Consider the following 22,720-nt stretch of genomic DNA (forward strand, 5'->3'; position numbering starts at 1 on the left):
TAATGCTGGATGCTCATTTATCAGGGGTTTACCATATGCCAGGCACAGTGTTAAGCACTTTTCATGAGGAAGGACTGTCATTCTCATTTTTCAGTCAAGAAAATGGGACCCCAGAGACATTAACTCACCTTGGGGAAGATGCTGATAGATATCCATCAAAAGCTGTCTTCTCACTTCTCTATAAACATAGGATTCAAGAGGGAGAGGACATATGTACACTTCTGGCTAATTCATGTTGACGTATGGCAGAAATGAAATCAATATTGTAAAGCAATTATCCTTCAATTAAAAATAAATATCTTAAAAAAACTTGATAACTTGATTGAAAAAAATAAATAAAATAAGATTGTAGTCAAGCACACAGCTGGACCACATTTCCCAGCCTCTCTTGCATTTGTGTGTGGTCATGTGGCAAAGGCAATGGCACCCCACTCCAGTACTCTTGCATGATAAATCCCATGGATGGAGGAGCCTGGTAGGCTACAGTCCATGGGGTCGCTAAGAGTCGGACACTACTGAGCGACTTCACTTTCACTTTTCCCTTTCATGCACAGGAGAAGGAAATGGCAACCCACTCCAGTATTCTTGCCTGGAGAATCCCAGGGATGGAGGAGCCTGGTGGGCTGCCATCTATGGGGTCGCACAGAGTCGGACATGACTGAAGCGACTTAGCAGCAGCAGTAGCAGTAGCATATGACCAAGTTCGCTCCAGGGGTATCTGCCTCTTCTGGGTCCTTTAAGAGAGTGGGTCTCCCTCCCCCGTGTTCTCTTTCCCCTTCCATTTTCTGGATATGGAAGACAACAAGGTCCAAGGGCAATGGAGCCATGGGACAAGAAGAGCCTGTGTGTGTGCTGGTTGCTCAGTTGTATCTGACTCTTTGTGACCCCCATGGACTGTAACCGGCCAGGCTCCTCTGTCCATGAAATTCTCCAGGAAAGAATACTGGAGTGGGTTGCCATTCCCTTCTCCAGGTGATCTTCCTGACCCAGGGATTGAACCTGGATCTCCTGCATTGCAGGCAGATTCTTTACCATCTGAGCCACCAGGGGAGCCCAGAAATAGCTTGGGTTCTTTGAAGTGGAGAACTACCCTGTCAGCCTGAACATCAACTCAGGGCTATTAAGAGAATTTCTATCATGTTAAGGCTCAGAAAATGTAAGATCTGTTTGTTTAAACAGCCTAGCCCAGGCTAAGGCGCAATGCTTAGAGCTGTGGCAGAGCTGGGACAGGAACCAGATTGTCAGACTCCAGGGGTGTCAGCTGTGATGTGCTCTGGTGTGTGGCATTGAGGTTGGCTCTACAAGCAACGACACCCCCACACACCAAGCTTCAGTTCATTCTCCCATGTCTGCTGGCCTCAACCACCCTCAGCTGCTTTAGTGTCAGGGATACAGAGGGTGGGGTCGGGGCCATTTCACAGCTGCCACCATGAATCCATGGAGCTGCACAGGGCACAGAGAGACCAGCTAGTGCTGTTGGTCAAGCTGGGATTTCTAGTTCAAACCTTGATGTTCTCAAAGGTCAAGGCTGCCATCTGCCACCACAGCACAGTTCCTCCCTAGGGCGATGTCTGTGAGCATCTCCCAGACCACACAGCTGCCTTCTTCTTAGAGTCATCCTCCCAGCAGGTGATCCACAGCAAGACTGCCTGGACCCCCACGCACCTGTACACAAGCATCTTAAGTGTTCAGATGACTGAGGTGGGGACCAAATTTATCACCTTTGCACTTGTGACCACAGCACCACTCTTTCTGCCCCCCGCCTTCAGTGCTGAATCAAATTCACCACTCGAGGATCCCATTTCCTCATGAAAGTGAAAGTTGCTCAGTCATGTCTGACTCTGTGCGACCCCATGGACTGTAATCCTCCAGGTTCCTCTGTCCTTGGGATTCTCCAGGCAAGGATATTGGAGTGGGTTTCCATTCCCTTCTCTGGGATGTCTTCCCCACCCAGGGATCAAACCTGGGTCTGCTGCACTGCAGGCAGATTCTTCACCATCTGAGCCACTAGGGAAGCCCGTAGTTATATCCTCATTTCTGGTGTCCCTTCCTGCTTCCCAGGTGGCTCAGTGGTAAAGAATCTGCCTGCACTACAGGAGACCCGGGTTTGGTCCCTGGATGGGGAAGACACCCCGGAGAAGGGAAAGGCAACCCCACTCCAGTATTCTTGCCTGGAAAATCCCAAGGATGGAGGAACATGGTGGGCTATGGTCCATGGGGTCGCAAAGAGTCAGACACAACTGAGCATCCACATCGCACTTCCTGCCTACAGATGTTCCATTTCATGAGCTGTGGTTTCTGAGCTGGGAGTCCCGTTTGTCCCAGGGCTCCTCATCCCCTCTGTAGGTGAGGCTGGCAGGTATGAGGACTCTGCACAGCTACCTGCCACCTGTCCTTGAGTACAAGTCGGGTAAGGGTACCCATGGATTGGGGGTGGATGTGTATGGTCCACGCCCACTCTGGCAGCTCCAGTCCAGCTAACGTGGCCTGTATATGGATAAAGAAAGACCCTGAGACACCAATCCACACCACGAATGTGGGTGGCAGATGTGGGCTGAAGGCTCTGTCTTCAGTGTATCCCACAGATGGGCGGCACAGCAGATGCTTACATCTTTCAGTTCCCTTCCCACCTTCATGCCCAGCAGCCCCCTGTGAACTCTCACTCCCAACAGCACCACCAGCTCCTCTTTCCTGGAGGACAACCTTCGTGCTACTGGAACCCGCTTTGCCTTTGTGTGGCTGGAGCCGCAAGTGCCCAGGAATTCCTGACCCTACTGGGGGCAGCCCTTATCCAATGGCTGATGCATGGCAGGGCAGCAGGGTAGGGGGGGCAGGGGTGGGTATAAATGTTTCCACTCCTTCCCCCACGTGGAGACTCTGAGTGAGCCACAGTTACCTTCCGGGCTGCTTTGTTTTCCCGTCCCCACATTCATGTTAAAGTCCCAGCCCCTACTCCCTCAGAATGAGACCTTATTTGGAAGTCAAGTCATGGCCGATGTAAATATTTAAGATGAGGTCACACCGGGGTAGGGGGGACCTTCAATCCGGCATGACTGGTATCCCTCTAGAAAGGGGCAGCACACACACAGGGAGAGTATCATGGGAAGGATGGAGTCATGCCACCACAAGCCGAGGAAACACCAGCAGCCAGGAGAGGGGCCCGGACAGACCCTTCCCTGGTGCCTTCAGAGGGGGCCCGGCCCTATGGACAACCTTGACCGTGGACTTCTGGCCTCCAGACTGTGAGACAAAAAGAAAATCTGTTGTTTGAGCTGCTCAATTTGTGGTACTTCATTGTGGCAGCCCTAGGAAATTAATTAAATTAATGAAACTAAAAGACGCTTGCTCCTTGGAAGGAAAGCTATGATAAACCTAGACAGCATATTAAAAAGCAGAGACAATACTTTGCCAACGAAGGTCTGTATAGTCAAAGCTATGGTTTTCCAGTAGTCATGTATGGATGTGAGAGCTGGACCATAAAGAATTCATGCTTTCAAACTGTGGTGCTGCAGAAGACTCTTGAGAGTCCCTTGGATAGCAAGGAGATCAAACCAGTCACTCCTAAAGGAAATCAACCCTGAATATTCATTGGAAGGACTGATGCTGAAGCTGAAGCTCCAATACTTGGCCACCTGATGCGAAGAGCTGACTCATTGGAAAAGACCCCGATGCTGGGAAAGATTGAGGGCAGAAGGAGAAGGGGACGACAGAGGATGAGGTGGTTGGATGGCATCACCAACTCAATGGACATAAGTTTGAGCAAACTCCAGGAGATAGTGAAGGACAGGGAAGCCTGGTGTGCTGCAGTCCATGGGGTTGCAAATAGACACAACTGAGTGACTAAACAACAACAGGAAGATAATACACCTTCTGCGGGGCTTCACCTAATATCTCATGTCTGCCTGGTCTTCCTCCCTCTGCTCTAAAACCTCACGTTCATATGAATCCTTGTCAGTGGGTAGGGTCTGCTTCTGGGGAGTCCCACCTTAGACGGTGGGTTTTTTGTTTGTTTTTATTTCTGTTATGGTTGTTGCTTTGTGTTTTGTTTGGCTGCACTGGGCCTTTGTTGCTGTGCACGGCTTCTCACTGCAGTGGCTTCTTTCGTTGCAGGGCACAGGCTCCAGGGCACTCAGGCTTCAGCAGTTGCAGCGTGCTGGCTTAGCATCCCACGGCATATGCAATCTTCCTGGACCAGGGATCAAACCCGTGCCCGCTTCATTGGCAGGTGGATTCTTAACCACTGGACCACCAAGGAAGTCCCAAGACAGTGGGTTTTAAATGAAAGCAAACTTACCGGGAGCAGACAGCAAACAGAAATGAGCAAACTGTTTGCTGGCTATAGGGGACCTCGTCTAGAGGGGGACAGCCCCCGTTCAGCTCTGCCATGGGGGATGGCAGCCTCCACATTGCCTGAGTGCCCAATTTCTCAAGAGAAACCAGAAATAAGGATTAAAAAAAAAAGTGGCATCTGATTTTTAAATATTGGCAATTAATTTCATAGACTCCATCTGTTGGCTCTTTTCAGTGACTCAGGTCTGACCCAAACATGCCTGGAGACCAAATTCAGCCCTCTGGCCAATGCCATGCAACCTTAGGTCAAGAGCTTGACTGCAGAGCCCAGCATTACATGATGAGCTGAACTCTGATCAACAGGCCGGAGACTTGAGATCTATTCAGGGTTTTACCATTGTTTGCTGTGCCCCTGCTCTAAAAACCCTCTCTGAGCCTCAGTCTCCCCATCCATAGAATGGATACAGCCCATCTTGTCTCCCGGAGTGGTCATAAGACAGACTGACATAATTTATTCAGCATATAAGAAAGGCCAGCAATCTTCTGAGCACATAGTAAAATATTAACTCTTTTATTCTCCCCATCAGCCCTCAGAAGGAGACACCACAAGTATCCTCATTTAAAGGCAAGAAAACTGAGGCTGGGAGATTTAATAACTTGCCCAAGATCTCTTGGCTGATAAGCGGAGGAGCTGAGCTTCGAATTCGGGCAAGCTGTGAGTCTGTGTTCTCAGCCACTGCACTAGGCTACCTCTCATGACTCATTAAAATATTTTACAAACGGCTTTTTGTTGTGTTCTTTTCCAAGCGGGGAGGTAGGGATGGAGGGCCCTTGGCTTTTTCTTAAGGCACTCTCTCTGCCAACAGCCACTCCCAGGAGGAACTGAGCTGGGTTGATGTGGTGGTGCAGGCTTCCTGATCCCATCTGGACCGGGGCCAGTGCTGAGCCCAAACAACTCTCAGCCCTTTTCTTCTCATCAGAGCATTTCCCGTAAGCGGTGGCTTTCTGCCTGCTGGCTCTCTGACCTGCCAGGGCTGGCAGCTGGCGACACGTGGGCTTCTCCACGAGACCTGTGTTTCCGAGCTGGAGCTTGGGCTCCCTGGCCCCACTGCCTGTCCCATTCCAATCTGTGTCTGTGATGCGTGCGTTTCTGGGAAAAACTTGGATTCAGATCACACCCACCCAGCGGGGAGTGGAATCCAGGCTTCTGTTTGCCCTGACCCGAAATATCTTCTGCACAGTGGGCAGATATCTGCTGCCTGGCACATTCCTCAGTCTTTCATCTCTTCATCGCTTACTCACCAGACACTGTTCCAACGCCCACAGTGTGCCTGACACTGTACTAAGTGGACAGAAGGGGCATCTGTTTTTTATTTTTTAAGCTTTTTTTTTTTTATATGGACCATTTTTAAGGTCTTCATTGAATTTCTTATAATATTGCTTCTGTTTTATGTTTTGGTTTTTTCACCATAAGGCATGTGGGATCTTAGCTTCCCGACCAGGGATTGAAACTGCACCCCCTGCCTTGGAAGGCGAAGTCTTAAGCACTGGACCACCATCTCAGGGTCACCTATTCTTACGGAGATAATATTCAAGTGGTGGACAGGGGAGGAGAAAGACTGCTTAACTAGTAAGAAACCAAGATAATTAAACATCTTGGAAAGTGCTAGAAAGAGGACAAAACATGTCTAGATTCCAGACCCTAGAGAGGGATTGAGCGACTTGGTGGAACATGGGCTGGGAGTCAGTGAAGTCCTTTTGGAGAGAGACCTCATATTGTCAGTCCTAAGAAAATCTAGGGAGATAGGGCACTCCTGGAAGGGGAAACAGCAGGTGCAAAGGCCCTGAGGCAGGAAGGGGATTGGTGCTTCTGGAAATCTTAGACTCTGGCCCAGGGTTCCCAGAGCATGATGGGTGGAGGAGGGTGAGGCAGAAAAGATCAGTAGGCCCCCACCAAGCAGAGTCCACTTGTGGCATCTTCTCTAGCGGGGGCAGGACACAAACTGGACCTCCAGCTGCTGGGAGAGAGACCAGCACTGTGATCTTCCCAGCACTGCGCCTGTGGGAGGGACCTGCCAAGCTCTCAGCACTCCAAGAGGAGGCCAGAGCTCAAGATGTGTTACAACCACCACCCACTCTCCCTGAAACAGCCCTGCCGTGAACTTGACATTTCTGCCCTTGGCCCAGCCCTTGAGTGATAAGAGGCCTTCTTCTCTGGCCTGTTTGCCGACTCCTCCATAGCCTGGAGAGATGTCAGATGGCTTAGGAGGCCAGGCCGGACATAGCAAAGCTTGCCTGTCCCTTTTGTCCCCTGCTTTGGAATTTCCCCTCTCCAGGGAGTGGCCTGCTGGCCTAGCGAAGGCCTTCCCCTACCCCCCTGCATTCCAGGTGAGAGCAGAGACCAAGTAAAGAGCAAGCTTCTGGCACAAAGAGGCAGCATCACTGGACTTGAGAGAAGGCCTCTGCATGGTTAAGCAGCCAGCAGGGCTCATGTGAAAGGACATGCAGTGACTCAGCTGCAGGAAGGAGGGAAAGCCTCCAGCTCAGGCGGGGCCCCGTGTCATTAGGACACTGCCATTGGCTAAACGGTCACACAGCAGGTAAGTAACTGGCAGACCTCGCCAGGCCCTAAGCCCTGCAGAATTTCTGCTCTTTATCTTGTGGGTCAAGGGCGGCTAGCACAGAGGGTTAAGCAGCAAGTAGAGGGTGTTTGATCAGACCCGGGGCTGGAAGAGGCCCTGAGCTGCCCCCATTCCCCATCAGGCAGGAGCAGGGGCGGGAAGCAGCAGCCTCCAGGCCTGTCTTTCCCAGGCCAGCAGCCCCTTCTTATACTCAGCCGGGCACTCCCGCTGGTCCCTAAGATCTGCCCACCTGGCACCTGGCAGTTCCCCTGCACCCCCCTCCCAAGTAGGGGTGCCAGATCTAACAAGTAAGAATAAGGGAGCCTGGTGGAATTGAACTGGAGGTAAGCAACTTTTTAGGATAAGTATGTCCCATGCAATATTTGGGACATGACAGTGACCGTGTTAGTCGCTCAGTCATGGACGACTCTGCACATGGATTGTAGCCCGCCAGACTCCTCTGTCCATGGGATTCTCCGGGCAAGAATACTGGAGTGAGTAGCTGTTCTTTTCTCCAGGGGCTCTTCCTGACCCAGGAATTGAACATGGGTCTCCCACATTTTGGGCAGATACTTTCCCGTCTGAGCCACAAGGGAAGTGCATTCGGGACATACCTATACTAAAAAATTACCGGTTGTTTATCTCAACTTCAAGTTTACCTGGTGTCCTCTATTGCATCTGGGAACCCTATGACTCCAGGCCCCCGAGGCTGCCCACCTGTTCCCATGCCTCTCACCTTCTTGCTACCCCACAGAAGCTGTGCTCACTTCACAGACCTCCTCCCACCTGACCCAGGCCCTGTCCCTCTCCAGCCACAGCAAGTGCCCAGGAAGGCAGGGCAGAGAGCCGAGGGGGGAAGTGGGTTCCTCCCATGGGCTGCCCGTGGGGTGCCCATGCACCTTCCTAACGGCAGGTGGAACACAGAGTGGAGTCCTCGATGTCTATTCAGATGGACCTCAGCTGTGTCTGGGTCTCTATTTCCCCATCTGTGAGATGGGTAGAGAGAGACTCGCTGTCCTACACACCTCCGGGGCCTTCACTTACCTGCTCCTCCACTTCCTTTGTGTGTGAGTCTAGACACAGGGTCCTTCGCTCCCAGAGCTGAGATTCTAGTTCCGAGAGAATACAAATGACTAAACACAGCAAGCAAGAGGGACGAGTTAGAGGGCACATGAAAAGTCCCTCAAGAACTCAAAACAGAGAGAGCAAAGGCATAGAGACAGTAGTTTGGTCATTAGGCTGGGGGCCTGGAAGGGAGGCTTGGAGCCTCCTTGTTATCAGCACCATGATAAATCAATGTGTGCATGAGGGAGCACTGATGCAGAAACAAACAAACAAACAAACAGCCTGTGCAAAGGCCCTGAGGAAGGAAAGACCCATGCGGGTATGTTGTAATGACTGGTGGAATCTGGCCAGCATGCAGATGCAGAGTGAGCCTCTGAGCTGAAAGAGGGGAGCTTGTCCTGCCCTGCAAAGCCGTATGAGCCAGGGTGGGAGTTTGGGGTCCACCTGATGAGAGGAGGAAGGAAGGATTATTATTCATTGTGTTAGGCGTGATGATATTGAAGCTTTTAAAAATGGACATAAAATTTGAATGCTGTACAATTCACCTTTTTAAAGCGTAACATGCAGTGAGTTTTAGGATATTCCCAAAGCTATGAAATCATCACCACTATCTAACTCAGGAACATTTTCATCACCCACAAAAGAAACTGTACTAATCAGCAGTCATCCCCTTGTTCAGTTGCTCAGTCGTGTCCGACTCATTGTGGCCCCATGGACTGTAGCATATCAGGCCTCCTTGTCCTTCACCATCTCCTGGAGTTTGCTCAGATTCATGTCCATTGAGTCGGTGATGCCATCTAACCATCTCATCCTCTGTCGTCCCCTTCTCCTCCTGCCTTCAATCTTTCCCAGCATCAGGGTCTTTTCTAATGAGTCAGGTCTTCTCATCACATGGCCAAAGTATTGGAGCTTCAGCTTCAGCATCAGTCCTTCCAATGAATATTCAGGGTTGATTTCCTTCAGGATGGACTGGTTTCATCTCCTTGCTGTCCAAGGGACTCTCAAGAGTCTTCTCCAGCATCACATTCTTAAAGCATAAATTCTTCAGCACTCAGCCTTCTTTACAGTCCAACTCTCACATCCATACATGACTACTGGAAAAACCATAGCTTTGGACTTTAGTCTGCAAAGTGATGATGTCTCTGCTTTTTAATATGCTGTCTAGGTTTATCATAGCTTTCTTTCCAAGGAGCAAGTGTCTTTTAATTCCATGGCTGTAGTTACTGTCAGCAGTGATTCTGGAGCCCAAGGAAATAAAATCTGTCACTGTTTCCACGTTTCCCCTTCTATCTGTCATGAAGTGATGGGACTGGATGCCATGATTTAAGGTTTTTGAATATTGAGTTTTAAGCCGGCTATTTCACTCTCCTCTTTCACCCTCATCAAGAGCCTCTTTAGTTCCTCTTCACTTTCTGCCTGCTATTTCACTCTCCTCTTTCACCCTCATCAAGAGCCTCTTTAGTTCCTCTTCACTTTCTGCCGTTGGAGTGGTATCATCTGCATATCTGAGGCTGTTGATATGTCCCCCGGCAATCTCCCTTAACTCAATGAAGCTATGAGCCATGGCGTGCAGGGCCACCCAAGACAGACAGGTTATAGTAGAGAGTTCTGATAAAACGTGGTCCGCTGGGGGAGGCAATGGCAAACCACTCCAGTATTTTTGCCCTGAGAACTCCATGAACAGTATGAAAAGTCATCCCCTAGCCCTTGGCACACACTAACCTGCTTTCTGTCTCTAGGGATTTGCCAATTCTGGACATTTCATATAAATAGAATCAGGTAACACGTGCATCCAGCCTCTTCCACTGAGCATCATGTTTGCAAATTTCATTGAGGCTGTAGCAGGTATGGGCACTTCACTCGTTTTGCTTTTTTTGCTGGGTCTTCATTGCAGTGCATGTAGGTTTCTCCGGTTGCAGTGCAGGGGTTTAGTTGCCCCACAGCATGTGGGATCCTAGTTTGACCAGGGAACAAACACACATCCCCTGCATTGGAAGGCGGATTCTTAACCACTGGACCACCAGGGAGGTCTTCACTTCATTCCTTTTTATTGCAAAAGATTATTCATCATATGGATAGTGTCAGTTTTGTTTATCCTCATCAACTGACACACATTTGGGCTATTTCTATGTTTGGGTTATTAAGAATGATGCTGCTCTGAACATTCCTGTACAAGGTATTTTATAAACATGTTTTCAGTTCTCTTGGGGCTGTGCCTAGGAGTGGCATTGCTGTGACTTTGTTTTTCCAAGAGTCCATTTTCAGAGCTATGTATCAAAGTATTACAGTGAAATGATAAGATGCTGGGGTTTGCTTCAGAATCATACAGAAGAAGGGGACTTCTCTGGTGGTCTGGTGATAAAGAATCTGCCTTCCAATGTAGTGGACATGGGTTCAATTCCTGGTCAGGGAACTAAGATCCCACAAGCTGCAGGGCAACTAAGCCTGCCGTCATGCTGAAACAAACACCTGACACGACCAAAAAAAAAAAAAAAAAATCATACCGAAGAAGGACATAGGCAATGGATCAATACAAAACGAAGAGCTGTTTTGAGAATTTTGAACCAGGACAAGTACATGAGTGTTTATTATGCTGTTTATGTTTGTTTCAATCCGGCATAAAAATTCTTTTTAATGCTGAGACTCAGTTCAGAGTGACTTCCCTGTCCTCCTTTTGAATTCCCAGACGATCACACTCTAGAATAGGAAAGTAATGTGAGCCACATGCGTCATAGGAAATGTACTCCTAGCCACATCTAAAAAAGCAAAATCAGGGCAAGTTGATTTTAATTGCACTTTAATCCAATATAGCCAAAACACAACATTTCAGTATGGAAGAAGTTTAAAAATTATGAGAAAATATGTTACATCCTTTTTTCCTACTAATCCTTCAAACCCCGGTGTGTATCTGATGCTGACAAAACATCTCCATCCGGTCTTACCCCATTTCAGCGGCTCCATAGTGTCTTCCCAGGTTGGACAGGGACTTTTGTTTGGGGCATTGAGTGGACTTTTCAGACAACTTTTGTAAATTCTTTTTTTTTTTTTAATTGTGTTGTTTTGTCTATCTACAGGTTTCCCTGATGGCTCGGTGGTAAAGAATCCGCCTGGCAATACAAGAGACAAGGGTTCGATCCCTGGGTTGGGAAGATCCCCTGGAGAAGGGCATGGCAACCCACTCCAGTGTTCCTGTTTGGGAAATCCCATGGGCAGAGAAGCCTGGTGTGCTACAGTCCATGGAGTCGCAGAGAGTCAGACACAACTTAGAGACTAAACACCACACCATCCATCTACAACTGGAATGTTGGCCCGAAGAGGCCAGGCACCTTACGTATCTTGCCAAGTGCTATGTCCATGTGTCTAGACCAGCGTATCAAGCACAGAGCAGGTGAGGGCTAAGCAAGTGAAGGACCCAGGAGTGTGCAGGGCAATGAATCTCTGCCCATTTCACAGATGGGGAGTCAGAGGCCCTGGCACAGCTGGGGCCCATGTGAGTAGAAATCCAGGGCTCACTGCAGGCACCGCCACCCCCCAGCAAGGTGGACGGAGATCCTGAGGGAAGCCCACAGGAGGGGCCCATCTCCTCCCTCGGTCCTCTGCCCTGCCTTCCCGGGCACCGGCCATGGCTGGAGAAGGACAGAGCCCAGGTCAGGTGTGAGGAGGCCTGTGAAGTGGGCGGAGCTTCTTTGGGGAAGCAGAAAGGTCAGAGGCCCAGGGGCAGCTGGGCAGCCCCCAGGTGGGAACCTCTGGCTTCATGGGCCTGGATGCACTCTGACCTGGAGCCATGGGGTGCCAGAGGCAATCGAGGACACCAGGTAAATCCGAAGTTGAGAAAACTGATAATTTTTTTTAGTGTAAGTGCATCTTCCAAATTGCATGGGACATACTTAAGCTAAAAAGTTGTTTATCTCAAGTTCCAATTCACCAGGACTCTTATTTGTTTATTTTTATTGAAATATAGCTGATTTACAGCATTATGTTAGTTTCAGGTATACACCAAAGTGATTCAGTTACACGTTTTTTTCCATTATGGTTTATGACAGGATATTGAATATAATTTTCTGTGTATACAATAGGACCTTGTTCTTCATCTATATTATATATAGTAGTTATTATATCTGCTAATATATAGTTATTATATCTGCTAATCCCCAACTCCTAATTTTTCCCTCCTCCAGTTCCCCTTTGGCAACCTATGCCTGTGAGTCTGTTTCTGTCTTGTCAACAAGTTCATGGGTATTGTTTTTTCTTTTTTAGATTCCACTCATAAGTGATAACATTTGATATTTGTCTTGCCTACTTCTCTTAGTATGGTAATCTCTAGGTTCATCCACATTGGTATAGAATGCATTATTTCACTTGTTTTTATGATTGAGTAGTATATATGTCACATCTTCTTTATCCATTCATCTGTCGATGGACATGTAGGTTGCTTCCATGTCTTGGCTATTGTAAATAGTGCTGCTATAAACATTGAGGTTCATGTATCTTTTTAAATGGGAATTTCCTCCAGATATATGCCCAGGAGTGGTATCGCTGGATCATATGGAAACTCTATATTTAGTTTGTTAAGGAACTGCCATACTGTTCTCCACAGTGGCTGTACCAATTTACATTCCCATCAACAGCGTAAGAGGGTTCCCTTTTCTGCACACCCCCTCCATTATTTATTATTTGTAGATGTTTTGGTGGTGGCCATTCTGACTGGTGTGAGATGACACCTTGTTGTAGTTTTGATTTGCATTTCTTTAATAATTAGTGATATTGAGCTTCTTTTCATGGACCTGCTGCCCATCTATATGTCTTCTTTGGAGAAATGTCTGTTTAGGTCTTCTGCCCATTTTTTGATTGGGCTGTTTGTTTACTTTTATTTTGAGCTGTATGAGCTGCTTCTTTACTTTGGAAATTAAACCCCTGTTGGTTGCATCATTTGCAAATATTTTCTCCTATTCTGGAGCTTGTTTCTTCTCTTTGTTTTCAGTTTCTTTTGCAGTGCAAAAGCTTATGAGTTTGATTAGGCGTTTATTTTTGCTTTTATTTCTATTGCTTTGGGAGACTGACCTAAGAAAACACTGATATGATTTATGTCAAAAAAAGTTTCGCTGTGTTCTCTTCTAGGCCCCTGACTCTTACTTGCTAGATCTGATAACCTGACATGGGGGAAAGCAGGACCACTGCCAGGTGCCAGGTGGGTGGAGCTCAGGAACCAGTGGGAATGCCAGGCTGAGAGGGTGAGAAGGGGCTGCCGGCCCAGGAATGGCAGGCCTGGGGGCTGCTGCTCCCTCTGCCTGATAGGGGATGAAGGCAGCTCAGCGCCTTTTCCAGCCCCAGGCCTGATCACACACACTCTCCCCACACTTACTACTTAACCCTCTGTGTCACCCACCTTTGTCCTGAAGAATAAAGAGCAGAAAGTCTGTGTAGCTCAGAGCCCAGCATGGTCCAGTCAGGCTGACCTCTCCCACCTCTCCCAGCCAGGCTCTGGACTCCCACATTTGGCCATATCAATCCAATCCAAGCCTTTGCCTTCTGGTCCAGGCTTGTGGGGTCCCATCTCAGGGCCATGCAAGGAACTCTGTTCTGGCTGCAATTTGTCCCAGGCACACACAGATGGGGAATGGTCAAGGAAGCCCTCTGGGCTGGGCAGCATACATAGGACCTGAGCCTCAGGCCAGAGTCATTCCTTCCGCTGAGGGATATCCACCTTAATGGGGGGACCAAGAGCTGCACATATAGCTATCCAGCCCACAGGAGTTCCTTGGGACCCAAGTTCCTCTCTTGATGACCACAGCCAGTATTACCAGGGCCACTATTTCCTGAATCCCTACTCTGAGCAAAGCACTTCACATGTTTTTTCTCTAGTCCTTGCATCATCCAGCCAGGTGAGGGGAGGTGTGGTCCCATTTTACAGGTGTGGAGACTGAGGCCAGAGAATTGAAACCTCCTGCCCCAGGCCACCCAGCCAGGGAGTGGTGGAGCCACATTCCCAGCTGGGTTGCCTGACTCTACAGGTCCACCTCCAAGGACCATCCAGAGGCCAGTGGCTGCCTGAGTCTGGAGCCCCTTCCCTTCAGTTGTTCTGGCTTCAGTGCTGGAAGTCACACCATAGGGACCAGAGCTGGGGGCTGTTTTTCAAAGCTCTGTTCCCAAGCCTCTCCTGGGCCAAGACCAGCAGAGGTGACTTGAGGCAGTATTCAGTGGTCATATTCAGTGATGCCAGTGTGAGGGGAGAAGGTCAGTGTTTCCCAGAAGTCTCTGAACCCAAGGATTCCCCACCGTCATTATAAAAGCAGATTCCCGGGACTGGCCCTGGAGCTACAGGGGCCCTGGAATCTGCTTTTAACCTGAAGCCCCAGGTTACTCCACCTGCAATGTAGGAGACATGGGTTCGATCCCTGGGTCAGGAAGATCTCCTGGAGAGGGAAATGGCAACCCACTCCAGTATTCTTGCCTGGAGAATTCCATGGACAGAGGAGCCTGGGGGGTGGGCTACAGTCCATGGGGTCACAAAAGAGTTGAACATGACTTAGTGACTAAACAATTATATTTCCATATATTATGTGACCATTTCTACAGTTATCAGCCTTTCAAATAATTTTGGGCTTCCCCTGTGGCTCAGTGGATAAAGAATCTGCCTGCAATGCAGGAGACACACGAGACATGGGTTTGATCCCTCGGTTGGAAAGATCCCCTGGGGGAGGAAATGGCAACCCACTCCAGTTTTTCGCCTGGAGAATCCCATGGACAGAGGAGCCTGACTGGCTACAGTTCATGGGGTCGCAAAGAGTCAGACACGACTGAGTATGCAGACCCCGGTTAAACCACTGCAGCTGGTTTCAAAGCCAATGATGAATTTCCTGCAGAATCCTTGGGCTCTCTGCCCACTCTGAAACTCCACAGGCTGACCCTGCAGAGGATCATCCAGGTGTGGGAGGAAGAGAGGGAGGACGCTTTCCCCAGAGCCCCCAGTTCTGGCCCCCACCTCTGCACTCTCAGCCGGTGGCCCCTGAGGACAGCTCCAGAGCACGTGGCCTCCATGTGGTAGGGGCTGAGACTCTTCTCCAGCTACCCCCAACCTGATGACTGAGAATGACAGTTTGCCGCCAAATGGGGCTTCCAAGGGGGCTTTCCTACCTCCTCACCTCCTTGAGGACTCTCTGAGCCCCAACTTAACAGACACCAACAGCTGGTGATTCTCAGAATCAGAGGAAAAGCCCCTAAATGTTCTGTAACGGCTTCTCACCTCCATCTGCCCTCTGCTGTGGTCCCTTGTCACCCCTCCCCCCATTATCCCTCCCAGGCAGATGCAGCCAAGCTGGGGAGGGCAGCTTAGGGTACCCTAGCCTCTCAGCATGACACTCTTCTTTGCCTGGAGCAGGCTTTGGGCTGGAAGAGCCAACAGGCTTTTCTAGAAAGCCAGGCTTTGGTGGTGGTTTGGTTGCTAAGTTGTGTCCAACTCTTGGGACCCCATGGACTATAGCCCACCAGGCTCCTCTGTCCACGGGATTTCCCAGGCAAGAATATTGGAATGGGTTGTCATATCCTTCTCTGGGATCTTCCTGACCCAGGGATTGAACCAGCATCTCCTGCATTGCAGGTAGATTCTTTACTGATGAGCCACCAAGGAAGCTCTCTGGTCGTTGAGATCCTTACAGTTCAAAGCGTGGTCCAGAAGCCTGCAACATTAGCATCACTGGAGTGCTGTTATCGATGCAGCCTCTCAGGCCCCACCCAGACCCCCTGACTCCCAAGATGGCATCTGAGGAGAAAGTACCCCCCCTCCACACACACCTGGCAGACCCTTCGTGGGATCAGTTTAGGTAACGGGGGGGGGGGGTTGCCTGCCCAAGGCTCAGAGCTTAGGTACCTTCTTGCACCTCTGCTCCCTACCCCTCCTTCCTGGCAGCCACCCCTGCAGGGACCAGTAGGGAGTCAATTGTGTCGGGACCTTGGAAACCACCAGCGCTTTTCTGAGTCACCAGGGATAGAAGACAGGTCCCTACTGCCCATGGCAGGAGGGCAAAGGGCAGGACTAGGGGCCTTGGCATCTAGACTCTTTGACCTCTGCTCCTAGGTGGGTGGCCAGGAGGAGGAGAGGGCAGAAAGTAGAGGGGAGTGACCCTGTCCCGGGCCAGGAAAAGCTATCAGGTGACAAAGCCTTCCTTTGTGGGAGATAACTGGGAAGGCTTTCATATCCATTTGGTGTTGTTATTGTTCAGTCCCTAAATCGTGTCTGACTCTATGGGACCCCATGGACTGTAGCCAGCCAGGCTCCTCTGTCCATGGGATTTTCTAGGCAAGAATGCTCCAGTGGGTTGTCATTTCCTTCTCCAGCTGATCTTCCTGACCAGGGACTAAATCTGCATCGCCTGCATTGGCAGGCAGATTCTTTACTACTGAGCCACCAGGGAAGCAGAAACACTACTATTACTGCTAATAATAGTTACTCTGTCCACAATGTGTGTCTGGCACCAGGATGAAGGCAGTGTCACGGTGGGCGGCAGTGGGACCCACGCCACAGCTGCAGGAGAGTCACCTGTTAAAAGGCAGATACCTGTTAAAAGGCAGAATCCAGGACTCCACTCCATGCCTTATGAATCTCCCCGGCTGGCCTGGGAAATTGATTTTAATTATGGCCCTCGGGAATTCTTTGGGATGGAGTGTTTGGGGAAACACGGGCCTTCTCCAGCCCTGAGAGAGGCTGCCCAACACTGACATTCATTCTTGCACTGACATTCATTTCCTCCCTCGGTCGACATCTATGGAACATCCACCTGGTTCACTGACCCACTCGCTCTACTCGTCGCAGGATCACCGATCTGGGTTCCCGAGTCCGCCTCTGAGCCCGAATCGTCCCCTCTCTGCCGCCGCTCCTTCTGCACCCTCCATCCTTGCATTGGGCGTCAGCTTTCTCTCCCAGGCGGTGTTCCCAGCGAGCCCGGGGCAGAGGGACCCTCCCAAGCCCCGCCCCCGCCCGGGCAGTCGAGCCCACCTCCCCCGCCGGCGACTGCGCTCTGGGGCCCGCGCGCCCCGCCCCTACCGGAGACCAGCGAGGAGGCTGCACCCTGGGGCTCGGGCTCCGACTCCCCCCCGCGCCCACCGCCGCTGCCCGCCAGGCGTCCCAGCCCTTCCGCAGCTAGAGGTGCAGCCGGAGGCTGGGTTGTGGGCTCCAGGTGGGCTCTGGGAAGGATGAAGCAGGTAGGGCCGCGGGGATGCCGGGGATGGGAGGGTGGTGGCAAGGATGCTGAGAGCCTTCCGGAGGGCTGGGAGAAGCTGGGAGGAAGAGGAGGAGGAGGGGGAGGGATGCGGGAGCCGGGGCTTGGGCCTGCGCTGGACCCCAAGTGGGCGGGAGTGTGGAGAAGGGGAGGGGCCCCGCCCTCAGGGAGGGTCGTGGCCAGAGGGCCTGTGCACCGCTGGGAGGGGCCTGTCACCCGCCATTGATGTCCTCAGGCCCTGGTGGATGATACTGAGGATGTGTCCTTGGACTTTGGCAACGAGGAGGAGCTGGCGTTTCGAAAAGCCAAGATCAGGTGCGTTCTGACCGAGTCGCTGGGCAGGCACCCCTCAGTGCTGCAGATTTATTCATTCACTGTTCATGCATTCAGGATGTATTGAGTACCTGGTGTGTGCCAGGCGTCCGGCTCCCAACACACCCAGGACAGATCAGACAGGGTCCTGCCCTCCTGGAGTCTGTGGTCTTGGGGGAAGGGGACTAACAGGTGAACAAGGTAATTAGTGTGAGAAGAGTTGGGAAGAAAACAGGGTGATGAAAGAGAAAGTCACTGGGGAGGCTAGCTGCCTTGTGCTTTTAATTGTGATGCTGCAGAAGACTCCTGAGAGCCCCTTGGACTGCAAGGAGATCACACCAGTCAATCCTAAAGGAGATCAACCCTGAATATTTGTTCATTGGAAGGACTGATGCTGAAGCTCAAATACTTTGGCCGCTTGATGCAAAGAGCCCACTCATTGGAAAGGACCTTGATGCTGGGAAAGATTGAAGGCAAAAGGAGAAGGGTGCAGCAGAGGATAAGATGGTTGGATGGCATCACTGACTCAGTGGACATGAGTTGAGCAAACTCCGGGAGATAGTGAAGGACGAGGAAGCCTGGCGTGCTGCAGTCCATGGGGTTGCAAAGAGTCGGACATGACTGAACAACTGAACTGAACTGAGTGATGAGAGGCAGCCAGTCATGGGAGGCTCGGACCAAAACCTTCCTTGAGGAAGGAAAAGCAGGTTTAAGGGCCCGGGGCTGTGTTTGGAAGGTCAAAGGAAAGCCACTGTGTCTGGAGGGTAGCGGGGGAGAAGACAGGGGTTGGCAGGAGGCTGGAGAGGTGGACAAGGGCTTGAATTTTTATTCTTGTCCCTCTTTCAACTCTAGCCGGTGAGATATTGTTGTCGTTTTAGTCGCTCAGTCGTATCCGACTCTTTTGTGATCCCGTGGACCTTGGCCCACCAGGCTCCTCTGTCCACGGGATTTCCTAGGCAAGAATACTGCAGTGGGTTGCCTTTTCCTTCTCCAGGGGATCTTTCGGACCCAGAGAACGAACACACGTCTCTTGCATTGGCAGGCAGATTCTTTACCGTCTGAGCCATCTGGGGAGCCCCCAGCCAGATGTAGCGTTGGCTTAAAACAACAGAGATTTATTCTCTCACAGTTCTGAAGTCCAAAATCAGTTTCACTGGGCTGAAACTAAAGTGTCCACAGGACACACTTTCTCTGGAGGTTCTAGGGGAAAATCCATTTCTTGCCTTTTCTAGCTTCCGGTGGTCTGATGGCTGGTGACTCCTTCCTCTCCCTCTCAAGACAGGATTGTAGCATCTTCCAGCCTCACTTTTATTTCACATCGCCTTTTCCTCGTATCATTCTCCCTCTGCCTTCCTCTTATTGGGTTACTTATGGTTGCATTTACGGACCCACTTGGATAATCCAGGGTAATCTTCCCACCTGAAGATCTTTAATTTGATCACACCCACAGAGGCCCCTTTGCCATAACAACTTGGTGACATTCACAGTTTCCAGCAGTTAGGGCCCTGGATTGAGGGATTATTCAACCTACCATAGTGACCAATGATTGTCTTTGAGGAAAGATACTGTGAGAGTACTGGAATCCTGGGATATCTTCTGGATCATCTAAACTCATTATGTGTTCAGTGATTTTTTTTTTTTTTATTTAATTGGAGGATAATTGCTTTACAGTGTCGGGCTAGTTTTTGTTGTACAACTATATGACTCAGCTGTAAGAATACATATATCCCGTCCCGTTCGGACCACCCTCCTTTTGCCCCAGCCCACCCTTCTAGGTCATCACAGAGCACCGAGCTGAGCTCCCTGTGTTATACAGCAGTTTCTTTCTAGCTGTCTGTTTTACACATGGTAGTGTATATAAGTCAGTGTACTCTCTGAATTCGTCCCCCCCTCTCCTTCCCTCGCTGTGTACACAAGTCCGTTTTCTATGGCTGTGTCTCTATTTCTGCCCTGCAAATAGGTTCATCAGTACCATTTTCTAGATTCCATGTATATGCGTTCATATATGACATTTGTTTTTCTCTTTCTGACTTAACTTCACTCTGCATAACAGACTCTAGGTTCATTCACCTCACTACAGCTGACTCAGTCTTCATTGAGCTCCTCCTATATGCCCACCTCTGGGCTGGTGGCTGGGGACACGTGGTGTACAGGACACACCCCCTACCTCTATGGCGTGGTCTGGTCTGAAGCAGGGATGGTCAGCCTCGACACTGCTGACATTTGGGGCCAGGTTCCTCTTGGTTGTGAGGATGTCCTGTACATTTAGGATATTTAGCAGCATCTCTGGCTTCTGTTCACCAGATGCCAGGAGCATCCCACCAGTGAGGTCTGCAAACAGTGCCAAGTGTTCCCTGGGAGGCAGACTTTCCCGGGTTGGAAACCACTGGTGTTGGGTGTAGGGTATAGGCATGCCCGTGGCTGTTATGATTCAGTGTTTTAAATGCTGTGATTTCAGAGGGGGAAGGAGAGGGTGGGATGAATTGAGAGAGTAGCGTTGACACATATACGTTACCAAATGTAAAATTAGATAGGCCTTGGAAATCTGCTGTGTGACGCAGGGAACTCAAACCTGGGCTCTGTGACAACCTCGAGGGGTGGGATGGAGTGGGATGTGGGAGGGAGGTTCAAGAGGGGGGGGACTTATGTATACCTATGGCTGATTCATGTTGATGTATGACAGAAACCAACACAATATTGTAAAGCAGCTATCCTCCAAATAAAAATAAATACATTTAAATATAAAAAAAATAAATGCTGTGATTGGCAAAAGCTTGGGCATTTATGCTGACCAGGGGAGAAAGTGACAGCTAAGTCGAGGCCAAAGGATGGGTAGGAGTTAACTAAGAGACATGGAGTGAGCGCACACACAACGGCTTAGAGAGGAGAGCAAGAGCTTAAGGAGTTGAGACTGGTTTACTGGAAACTAGTTTGAGCAGAGGCTGGGGCCATACCCGGAAGGGACGCGCGCTGTCCACTAGAACATCTGGGAATGCTCTACATCACGGCTGTCTGGGTGTGGCAGCTGCCAGCCACAAGGCTGTTGAACACTTGATATGTGGCTACTGTGACTAAGGGAGAGAAGTTTGAATGTTTAATTTTAATAGCCACACATGGCTACCGTATTGGACAGTGCGATTCTAGAGTTGGAATTTGCACAGTGCAGTGACGTGATCAGGATTACAGGATAGAGGGTGGATGGTAAGGGCAGAAGAAGTCACGAAACAGAAGCTGGGAGCTTGGGCCAGGGCGCTGGCAGGGCTGGTGGAGGGAAGTGGAAGGGCACCGAGGAGGCAGAACCAGCCAGCCTTGGTGGTGATCAAGATGTGTGGTGCAGATGGGGATAGTCAAGGGTGATGCCCAGCCTTCTGGCCTTGGGACCCAGGTGGAAGGGCACTTATGCGGGAAAGACCTTGAGCCTAGGGTTGTCTTTGTTGGCTTGTGGTGGAATGCTCTAATGGCCAAGTTTGATTGGCTGCAGGGCAGAGAGGTTGGATCTGATTGGGCGGAGGGGAGGTCACGTGGGCTGCATTCAGAGATCTGGGGGGTAGCAGGTCGTGGACCTGTGTGTGCCTGAGCACTTCCAATCCCATAATCCTCTGATGTGCCTAATGCACATTTCTGGTCCAGCCCTGGACCTGCTCAACCGGATTCCCACAGGATGGGCATCTCTAGCTGATTCTGATGCTCAAGAATATACAGTTGATATCACCTACATGTGGAATCTAAAAAAAAGGGGGGTAAAAATGAATGTATCTACAAAACAGAAACAGAGTAACAGATGTAGAAAACAAACTTATGCTTGCCAGGGGTAAGGGAGTAGGGATGAATTGGAAAATTGGGATTGACATATACATACTACATATATAAATATAAATACTATCATAAATAGGGCTTTCCTGGTGGCGCAGATGGTAAAGAAGCCGCCTGCAATGCGGGAGACCTGGGTTCGAGCCCTGGGTTGGGAAGATGCCCGGGTGAAGGAAACAGCCACCCACTCCAGTGTTCTTGCCTGGAGGATTCCACGGACAGAGGAGCCTGGCAGGCTACAGACCACGGAGTCGCAAAGAGTCGGACACAACTTAGTGACTTTCACTCATTCCTATATAAAATAGATAACTAATGAGGACCTACTCTATAGCACAGGGAACTCTACTCAATACTCTGTAATGGCCTATATGGGAAAAGAATCTAAAGAAGAGTGGATATATGTATAACTGATTCACTTTGATGTACACTTGAAGCTAACACAACATTGTAAATCAACTATCAGTTCAGTTCAGTCACTCAGTCGTGTCCGACTCTTTGCGACCCCATGGACTGAAGCATACAAGGCTTCCCTGTCCATCACCAACTTCTGGACTTGCTCAAACTCATGTCCATTGAGTTGGTGATGCCATGCAACCATCTCATCCTCTGTTCCCCCTTTCTTCTCCTGCCTTCAGTCTTTTCCAGCATTAGGGTCTTTTCCAGTGAGTTCTTCGCATCAGGTGGTCAAAGTATTGGAGCTTCAGCTTCAGCATCAGTCTTTCCAGTGAATATTCAGGACTGATTTCCTTTAGGATTGACTAAAAATCAACTATAATTAAAAAAAAAAAATAGAGATAGTTCTAAATCCTGAGCATAAATGAGGTCACCCAGATAGCAGGATGGAGAAGGGGGTTCTTAACTGGAGCCTGTGGATGGGCTTCACAGGGTCCAGGAACCCTCTGGAAACTATTATCTAAGTTTCACATGTGTGCTGCTTTAAGAAAAGGACTCAGACTTCAATTACATTATCAAATGGGCCCATAATCCAAACAAGTTAAGGCTCACTAGTATCAGGTGAGAATTGTTATTTGTAAATTCCGTGTTAAAATGGATTCCAGGTTGACTTTGAAGGGAGGTGAGATTATGGAAGGGGCCCTGTAGCAGGAGTCTGGGACTTCAGGGCTACGTCTTCCTTTACTGCTTGCTGGCTTTGTGATTCTGGACAGTGTTCATCTTGCCTTGTTAAGCTGCCACTGACCCATCTGTGAAAAGAGGGTACCTGTACCAAACTGATCTCCCTATGTGATTGCTGTACGGTTTGTTCAGTACCTGTTTATCCAGCATCTGTGTATAGGTGCTGGCTAAGCCCTGGGGATAGAGACTTGGTCCCTTCCCTTCTCGTCCCTGGTTCCAGGTTAGTGAAGTGCAGTGTGGTGGGGAGAGCACCTTGCTGAATCAACGAAGGAT

At 49.9% G+C, this 22,720-nt stretch overlaps 1 protein-coding gene across 1 annotated transcript in view; it reads left to right on the forward strand.

Moving 5' to 3' along the window:
- Positions 1-17,008: 17,008 nt before the first annotated feature.
- The window catches only part of TVP23A (trans-golgi network vesicle protein 23 homolog A), a 33,330-nt gene continuing 27,618 nt past the window's right edge, over positions 17,009-22,720 (forward strand). The window contains exons 1-2 of the mRNA XM_081561086.1: positions 17,009-17,174; positions 17,427-17,506. Of these exons, the coding sequence (XP_081417212.1) occupies positions 17,166-17,174; positions 17,427-17,506 (89 nt within the window). The 5' untranslated portion in view covers positions 17,009-17,165. The remainder of the gene's footprint in view (positions 17,175-17,426; positions 17,507-22,720) is intronic.

Source organism: Giraffa tippelskirchi, chromosome 13, assembly GCF_054371585.1.
Source record: "Giraffa tippelskirchi isolate mGirTip1 chromosome 13, T2T-mGirTip1v1.2.pri, whole genome shotgun sequence".
NCBI classification, from domain to species: domain Eukaryota; kingdom Metazoa; phylum Chordata; class Mammalia; order Artiodactyla; family Giraffidae; genus Giraffa; species Giraffa tippelskirchi.